The sequence below is a fragment of the Phyllostomus hastatus genome, unplaced genomic scaffold (genome assembly GCF_019186645.2).
Source record: "Phyllostomus hastatus isolate PE091 unplaced genomic scaffold, TTU_PhHast_1.1 phas_contig_524, whole genome shotgun sequence".
Classification (NCBI taxonomy): Eukaryota; Metazoa; Chordata; class Mammalia; order Chiroptera; family Phyllostomidae; genus Phyllostomus; species Phyllostomus hastatus.
The window spans coordinates 227806-236742 of NW_025333900.1; the positions used below are offsets into that span (position 1 = coordinate 227806).

General features: G+C 42.2%; 1 protein-coding gene across 1 annotated transcript in view; it reads right to left on the reverse strand.

The window, feature by feature from the left end:
- The window catches only part of ELOVL2 (ELOVL fatty acid elongase 2), an 84206-nt gene extending 79373 nt beyond the window's left edge, over positions 1 to 4833 (reverse strand). The window contains exon 1 of the mRNA XM_045847199.1: positions 4705 to 4833. Within this exon, the coding sequence (XP_045703155.1) occupies positions 4705 to 4707 (3 nt within the window). The 5' untranslated portion in view covers positions 4708 to 4833. The remainder of the gene's footprint in view (positions 1 to 4704) is intronic.
- Between the last annotated feature and the right edge of the window lie 4104 nt (positions 4834 to 8937).

The window sequence follows — 8937 nt, forward strand, 5'->3', positions numbered from 1 at the left end:
ATAACATCGTAAGTAAATTATTAGAAGATTCCAAGTGCTAGGTAAATGAGTAAGTATTTAGGTTATAATTGTTACAGGGGAAAGAAAAAAGAATGGTGTAAGATCTGGTATGTGTAAATATGGTAGCGCAGTTTCCAGTGTTAAACAGAGTGGTTACAGTAGGTCTAATTAAGAAAGTATTAGGAAGACTGCCATGCAGGTCTCTGTGGGAAAAAAATCCAGCCAGAAGAAAAAGCCAGTGTAACAGTAAGCCCCATTTGATTTTGACAAAATGATCTTGTGAAAAATACCCCATTTTGCAGATGAGTAAACAGCATCTCAGAGCGACTTACGGGGACAGAGCTAGTCAATAATAAAGCCAGAACTAGAAACCAGGTTTCTTGACTCTTGGTCTAGTCCCATTCTTTTGTGTGTGTGTGCCTCTGCTTACCAATCACAGAGAAAGTGCTTTGTTTCCTCTAAAGCACTGAGTAAATGTAAAGTGCACTCACTGCTGTGGGTGCTGCTGTCATTATTCATCAGGTACTCTGATATTTCTTGAAAGGTAGATGAAGATCAAATAATTTCATTTCTCCTTCCTGTGGTTTTTCTCCTTCCTTTGTGCTTCTTGGTGGATTATTTTAATATCAGATTATCAGTTAAAGTAATTATATTTCTTTGACTATCTGATAAAGAAAAGATGTTTAACATAGAAATAAATTATAAAACAGCATTTACGAAAACATGAAGAAGAGCTGATGAAAGGATGAAGAGAACATGTTGCCCAGTGACTCAGGAGAGAACTGTACTTCTCAAGAAGGGGGAGGATCTTTGAATATATTAGGATTATAGGTCCCTGAGTTAAGTTACTACATGACTCTGGCCTTGAAGAAATAATGAACTTAAAGTAAAAATGTTAAAAACAGAGACCACAAAAGAAGAAAAAAGTAGAAAAGATAAGAATAGCAGAAAGGGGGTTGGAGAGGAAAAGAGATTTTAAAACTTTTTTCCAGTAAAATATGAGAATATTATACAATAAACAATATTAAAGAAGAAAGAGTGAGAATCAGATTTCAGACACAGTAGACTTGAGAGCTGGTGGAATTACTAACAGCAAAAGGGAACAGAGAGGAGCGTTTGAAAGGTGAGCTTTCTTTTCGTCATGCTAGGTTTAAGGTGGCAGTGAGTTCTCACAAGTGGAAAGGGTCTAATAGATAAGAGGTAAATTTGAAAGACGTGTATCATCTAGAGCTGTTTCGTCCAAAACAGCAGTCCCCCACCACATGTGGCTATTGAGCACTTGAAATTGTGGCTAGCCTGAACTGAATATGCTATAAATATACATATACACCAGTTTTGAAGATTTCATATTAAAAAAGAACATCACATCTCATTAACATTTTTTGCATTGATTGCATGCTCAGATAATATTGGCACGAATTGAGTTAAATGAAATACATTAAAATAACGTCCCATGTCTCTTTTTAATGTGACAACTAAAAAATTAAAAATTAGTATGTGGCTTGCATTATATTTCTACTGCACACTGCTGATATAGATATGTATTAGCATCACATAAAAAGAAGCGAACTTGGGGTAAATCTTCAGAGGTGTCTCAACTGAAAACAGATATGGGAGAAAAAGAACACATCACAACAGTTAATATTTAATGAGCACTCTAAGCATTATGCTTATTTTAAGTGCATCGTCTTATTTGTTCCTCCCAACAACCTTAGGAAATATTAGTCTTCTTTTACAAAAGAAAAAAAATAAAGCCTAAAGAAGTTAATCTGCCCAAGGTCATAGTTAAATGTTGGCACCGGGATTCAAACTCATGACTGATCCCGGATCTCAGGTTCTAAATTGTCATATCTTCAATTCTAGAACAATTTATACTCTGCAATTGTTAAATTGTTAGATTTTTTAAATGGTTATATTTAAACTAACAATTTATTAGAATGGTTCATTGTCAGTGTAACTGATATACCAGTGATGTCCTGATTCAATGAAGAAAAAATACAAATGTGTAAATTTGTAACTTTAGAATTATGACGAACTACTACTGATGTTGGCATATTTTCACCATGCTGGGCATAGGAGTTTCCCGGGTAACTTCTTGTCCTTTATCGAGGTGCACTCCTAAAAACTCAACTCTGTCCCCGCCCAGTGGTACAGTGGAGCTGAACATGGGCAGGGCCCGGAACAGCAGAGCCCGGTTGTCTGAATATGACTAGATCTATGGCATGGATCCACTTAAATTTTAAACCATAAAAGAACCTGAACTTCCCAAATTGTGATTTAAATGTTTTGGAGGGAACTGGATTAAATCGCAAGCTTTGGTTATAGAACCAAAAAGTAAGCTTACCCAAATGGATAATTTAGAAATGGACTTTGTCACCCTTAAAAATGCAACACTTTTGAGGAACAGGAAGAAAAAAATAGCTTGATATTTATAGACTGGAATCATAACACAGCAAAATCTCCTAGAAATATAAATTGGAATAAAAAATAACAAGGTATTTTTCATTTATGTTTGTACAAACTTATCTTCCTTTCCTTTTTACCTGTAATTTCGACCACCTATCTGGACTAGACAGTAATTATAAAACTACTGCATGTGTACAGTGATGGCTATAATTGCATAATTTCAGACACTTGTCTATATAAATTTTATCAAGCAGTTTGGCTCAAACACTTCTCCGGGCTTAAAACAAGGATTGCCATCAATTTACACTATGGAAATGGAAAAACAAAAGGGAATTTCAAGAGAAGAACTCTGTTTTGGAATAAAACTGATCAGTAGAGACATCCTGAGACTGTTCACGTTAGACATGAATTCAAAGGGGTGTCTCTTCCAACTGACCCACTAATTTACGAATTTTACTCCAGACCCTTCCCGCTCCCTGCCTTTTTTAAAAAAATAGTGAGATGACTTGGAAGTGGTTATATTTATTAAAATAGCTCCTCTGAAGACACAAAGTTACTGAGAAATGCTTATCTAAAGAGGAAGTATCACAATGGTATAGGGTAGAGCTTCCAAGAGCCTGCCTTTTATTTTGGCTCTTTCAGGTCAATTCCCATGACTCATCCAACCAGTTAAGGAGTTATCCTTGGACTTGTTACCTTACTCATTACAATTCATAATGATTTGGAACAAAGATTCAGAACTGGAAGGAAAAAGCCCTAAAAATGATTTGTCCACTCATGTGCCAAGGTGTCAAGAGCTAGAGCTGACAGATCCAGACATAACAGATGGTCAACCAGTCCTTGTATCCTGGAGGACCACTAAATTGACTCTCTTCTTTCCAAGAATATCCCTCCTTTCAAACTTCACTTGAGATTCCCATCATTACAATTGTCATTTGGGTAGTTAATCCTTGTAGCTGTGCTGCTTCTGATTTGTACATTAGGATCAAGTATGCTGCTTTGTTGGGTTAATTTTAAGAACATATTGAGCACTTACTATGTGCCAGGCACTGTTATATGCAGGCACTAGACATATAGCAGTGGACAAAAATGACAAAAATCTCAGCCTTACTGAAACTTACATTCCAGTGGGGAACACATTCAATAAACAAGATAAATAAAATCAATAGCAAGTTAAACATTAGATGCTGAAGAAGAAAAAATGGAACAGGCAAGGGGAATATGAACTGTGGTGCGTGGGATGGGCAAGACTGGAATTTTGGGTAAAGTGGCCAGAAAAGGCTTGACATATAATCAGATAAACAGTGCGCACCTGAAGGGGTAGAGTGGGCACGATCTAGGACTGATTAGTGTCAGCTGGACTAGGGAAGGGACAGGTGATTAGCATATTTTAACCAGCCCTGAAGTGGAGAGGAAACTGTATGAAAGGGAGAAGAGAAGCAAAGATAAAATATGGTCCACTTTAGACAAATGTGGGCTCCACGTTTCGCCTAGGACTGACTGGTCCTTTCAGCATGGCACAACACTTGCTCTTTTTTAGCCACAGACCCAGGCTCTGCTGCCAAAACCGGGCAGGTCACGGGACACCAACAGACATTCCCCCACCCCCACCCCAGCAGAGTCCAGTACTGGCCTGAGAAACTGAGAGAGAGAGTAGTTGTTGAGAGAACACTCCAGAGGGCCCTCCATTCTGATATATAAATGAAAACCTACCCACTGACACCACTGTGCAAACCCAGGGAGGCAAAGGCAAGCACAGACACACCCCCTGGACGGTAGGCATGGAGCATCGAGGAGACGTGAATTCAACCACTTAGAGCCCAAACCCCGGAATTTCCCGACGCTGGGTCGGTACCACAGGAGGGAAAACGGCGTTCCCCACGCCAGGCGGTGGAGGGTGGGAGCGAGTGCCAGGAAAAGGAGGCTGTGGGCGGCGAGAGGGCCCCGCTGCTGCGGGAGGAGGGCGAGTTCGGCGGGCACGCCCGGCGATGACCCGCTGCGGTCACACAACAGGGGGCTGGACGCGAGCTGGCGCCTCGAGGGGCCGGGATGGGACCGTGGACCCGGACACAGTGCCCAACACCCGCCGGTCTCGCCCGACCCGTGCCCCCGACCCAGCCCAAACGTTCACGGTCCCCTCCCCTGGCCTGCGCGGGCCCGGCCCCCCGACAGCGACGGGTTCCAGCGGTCGAACCCGCAGCTGCCGCACCGCCGCCCGCTCGGCCCTTCCCGCCCAGCGCAGCGGTCCAGAAGCGAAAGAAAGAAAGAGCGGCAGTGGTGGCGCGCGGCCCCACTCACCATGATCGCGGCTGCGGCGGCACAGGGACCCCGGCGGGTAGCGGTGCGCTGTCCAGGGTAGCTGGCGTCCCTCTGCCCCGCGCTCCCGCGTGCCCGCTCTACTTACCCCCACCCACGCCCACGTTCAGCGCGCGCGCGCCGCCCGCCCGCGCCTCCCCGCCCCCTCGGGCTCGCGCCTTTCCAGCGCCGGGAGCCTCCCGGCCGTTTCGGGCGCCCGCGGCTCTCCGCCCCCTCCCCTAGCAGGGGCTTCGCTGGCGTCACCTGGAGGGCTGAAGGGGCGGGACCCAGCGGGCAGGGGGCGGCTCCGCGCGGCCTCGCGCGCCCGTTCCCGGGCGCGTGGCTTCTCCCAAGCTGCCGCGACGCCTCCTGTCGGGAGGGCTGTGATTTGCAGGCCCAGCGAACGCCCTCTGCACGGGAAGACTCAACGTTCGCAGACTCCAGGCTAGAACCCACCCGCCACCTGCTTCTGTCCCTAGCCGCCCCTCCCCGCACCCCGCACACCACCTCCAGAGGCTAGTATACCTGCAGGAGCAGTGGTGGGGCCAGGGCACTGGTGCTGCTGTTAGATGGGCTCCATGGCTTCCAAGCACACGTTAAAGGGAGAACGGCTCTTGCTCATGTAGGTTTGTGGGATGTAGGTGGTTTAGAAATAGGAATCAGTCTGATTCCTTCAGGGATGAGGTCGGCAGTGAATCAGTCTGAGCAGGAAATTCCATTTCTCACACGACTCTACCTCCAGAGGATCTTATTCCAGAATCTAATGCCAACAATGGTTATTTTAACACCTACTTGTGAGCAGAAAATATAGGATCTTAGATTCTGGGCCGTAGATTGATTTATTTATGTATTTTTTTATTTTTTATTTTTATTGCCCAAGATGAAAGATGTTGGGAAAGGTAGAGTGTTATATGACCTTTCCTCTTCGTCTTTTAAGTATTAAGAATGTGTAGCCCTGGCTGATTGACTCAGTTTGTTGGAGCATCTTCCTGTGTATGGAAAGGTTTCGGGTTGGATTCCCTGGCCAGGGCACATACCTAGGTTACATGTTCAAACCCCAGTAGAGGCACATTCAGAAGGCAAAAGGAGGCAACCCATTGGTGTTTCTCTTGCATTGATGTTTTTCTCTCTCTCTCCCCCTTCCCTTCCTTCCTCTCTCCCTCCTCCCCCACCCTGTTCTCCCTCTCCCTCTCCCTCCCTCCCTTCCTCTCTCAAATCAATGAAAGAGAAGCATATCATTGGATGAAGATAAAAAAAAAGAATGTGTACTTGCTTTAGGTGGCCAGTGTGGTAAACTGAAATGCAAGCAAAGTAAAACATTTATTGACAGTGGGAACATCACATGTAGATGTGCACAGAGGAACCTGCAACATAAACTGAATATTCCACGCTCCAAGTGATGCAGACATATTTGTAGTTTTGTGAAGCAGCAGAGTGAATAAACAAAGGTGCCAGGTCTAAGTTTTAATTGTTGTATAATCACCTAATACTTACAGTTTTCTGTAGTTACAGCACTAAACCTCAGGTACATATGTATTTACTTATCAGGGGTGGTTAACTTGAGACCATAATAGGTAGGTATTTGTTAACCAAGTCTCATAAAATTTCACTGTCAGTGGGCTTGGGAGTCAGTTCTTCCATGTACTGGCTGTGTGATGTTGGATTAGTTACCTAACCTCTCTGTGCTCCACTTTCCTGATCTACAAAATGGGGATAAAAATGGCACACAGCATATTGTTGTTATGATTAAAGTAATGTGAGTAAAACACTAGAAAAATGTCTGGTGTAAAAGCACTAGTAATTGATGTAACTGATTTGATGCCTGTGGGAATCGGAAAGTAATATCCTATGTAATGGTGGCATATTTTTATAGTGTCCATATGGCCAAAACTAAGGGTACTTTAGCTGCCAGTTTCATTCATTCATTCATTCATTCATTCACTTTGCTCATTCAACAATATGTGAGTACTTCTTATGTCAGGCTTTATGGTAAAACATAGGGATACAATGACAAATGCACAAATATGGCCCCTGCCATCAGAATCTATGATGATCCATATTATGACATCCAAAGACTAGAAGGAAATTCACCTAAATATTCACCAAATATTAACTATTTATTTCCTCCAAATAACACTGTTATGGAATGATTTTTTTCCACCTTGCCCACCCAGTCTGCTAGCTGCCACCTTGTCCTGCATCCTCACTACCCCAGCTTTCCATCTCTGCCTCTCCTACCAGTCTGGATGAATGTTTCTTTAACTCTTCAGTTGTCAGACTTCCATCAGTTTGATTTTCTGGCAGTTCTGGTTGTTATTTGTTGTTGTTATTCTTTTGGCTGTACAAGGAAGTGAAGCACTAGCTACCTATGTCTCCATTTTTTGCCAGAAGCCCCTGCAAGAATAAATTTAAAATGGATTAAATCCTTAAACTTTAGACCCGAAAGCGTAAAAACTGTAGAATAACAGTTTGCCAACTACACAGGCAGCAAAATCCTGGACATAGCTGGTAGCAATATTTTATCAGATATATCTCCCCAGACAAGGGGAACAAAAGAATAGATAAACAAATGTAACTTTATCAAACTAAAAATGTTTTGCACTGCAAATAAAAACATGAACAAAATAAAAAGAAAACCCACAGAATGGGAGAATACATTTGCCAATACATCTGATAAGGGGTTAATATCCAAAATTTATAAAGAACTTATAAAACTGAACATAAAAAAACCCAATTAAAAGATGGACAAAGGACCTGAAGAGACACTTCTCCAAAGAGTACCTACAGATGGCCAATGCTCAGCATCACAAATCATCAGAAAAATGCAAATTAAAACCATATCTCACACCTGTCAGAATGACTATCATCAATAAATCAACAAATAACAAATGCTGGCAAGGATGTAGAGAAAGGGGCACCCTTCTGCACTGTTGGTGGGAATGCATATTGCTGCAGCCACTGTGGAAAGCAGTATGGAGGTACCTCAAAAAATTAAAAATGGGTCTGCCTTCGACCCAGCTATCCCACTTCTGGGAATATATGTGAAGGAACCCAAAACACTAATTCAGAAGAACATAAGCAACCCTATGTTCATTGTAGTGTTGTTTACAGTTGCCAAGATATGAAACCAGCCCAAGTGTCTGTCAGTAGATGAGTGGATAAAACAACTATGGGACATTTACACAGTGGAATACTACTTGGCCGTAAAAAAAAAAAGAAGAAAATTTTACCCTTGCGACAGCATGGATGGGCCTGGAGAACATTATGCTAAGTGAAATAAGCCAGTCAGAGAAAGACAAATATCATATGATTTCACGCATGTAGAATCTAATGAACAAACTGAACTAATAAACAAAATAGAGAAAGACTCATAATTAGCAGGATGATGGCTAAGTAGGGGAGGGTAGTGGGTGGAGGGATTGAGCAAAAAGGAAAAAGGACTCATAGACATGGACAACAGTATGGTGATTTCAGTGGGGAGGGGGTATAAGGGGATAAATGGTAATGAAAAAATACAATAAAAATTAAAAGGAATTGCTGCTACTTTGCAAAGAAAATCTGCATGAATATATAAAATGTAATAGTTTCCTCCCTGACTTTTTTTTTACTTTAGGCTGATTTCTTTTGCATATTCTTTCTATTGTCATAAAAAAAAGATATTCAGTGATAAAACTATATAGCCTTGGGCATGTGGCTCAGTTGGTTGGAGTGTTGTCCCATAGTACCAAAATGTTGCAGGTTCCATCCCTGGTCAGGGCACATGTGGGAGGCAACTGATTGATGTTTCTATCTTATATCAGTGTTCCTTTCTTTCTCCCTATACCCCGCTCTGTAAATCAGTAAACATATTCTCTGGTGAAGGTTAAAAACAAATAAAATAAATTAAAAATAATAAAACCATGTATGTCAATGAAAAACTACTCAAAATTTTTCTTGATCCCACCAAGATGACAGGCTAATAAAAAAAAATAACTAGCTCTGACTGGTGTGGCTCAGTTTTGGGGGTGTCATTCTATAGAGCAAAACATTGCTGGTTCCATTCCTGGTCAGCGTACATGCCCGGATTGTGGGTTCAGTTCCTGGTCGGAGGTGTGTGAGAGGCAACCAACCAATGTTTCTCTCTCACATTGATGTTTCTCTTCCTCTCCCTCTACCTTCCTTCCTTTCTCTAAAAAACAAATAAATAAAATCTTTTTTTTAAGATTTTATTTTTAAAATTTATTTTTAGAGAGGGAA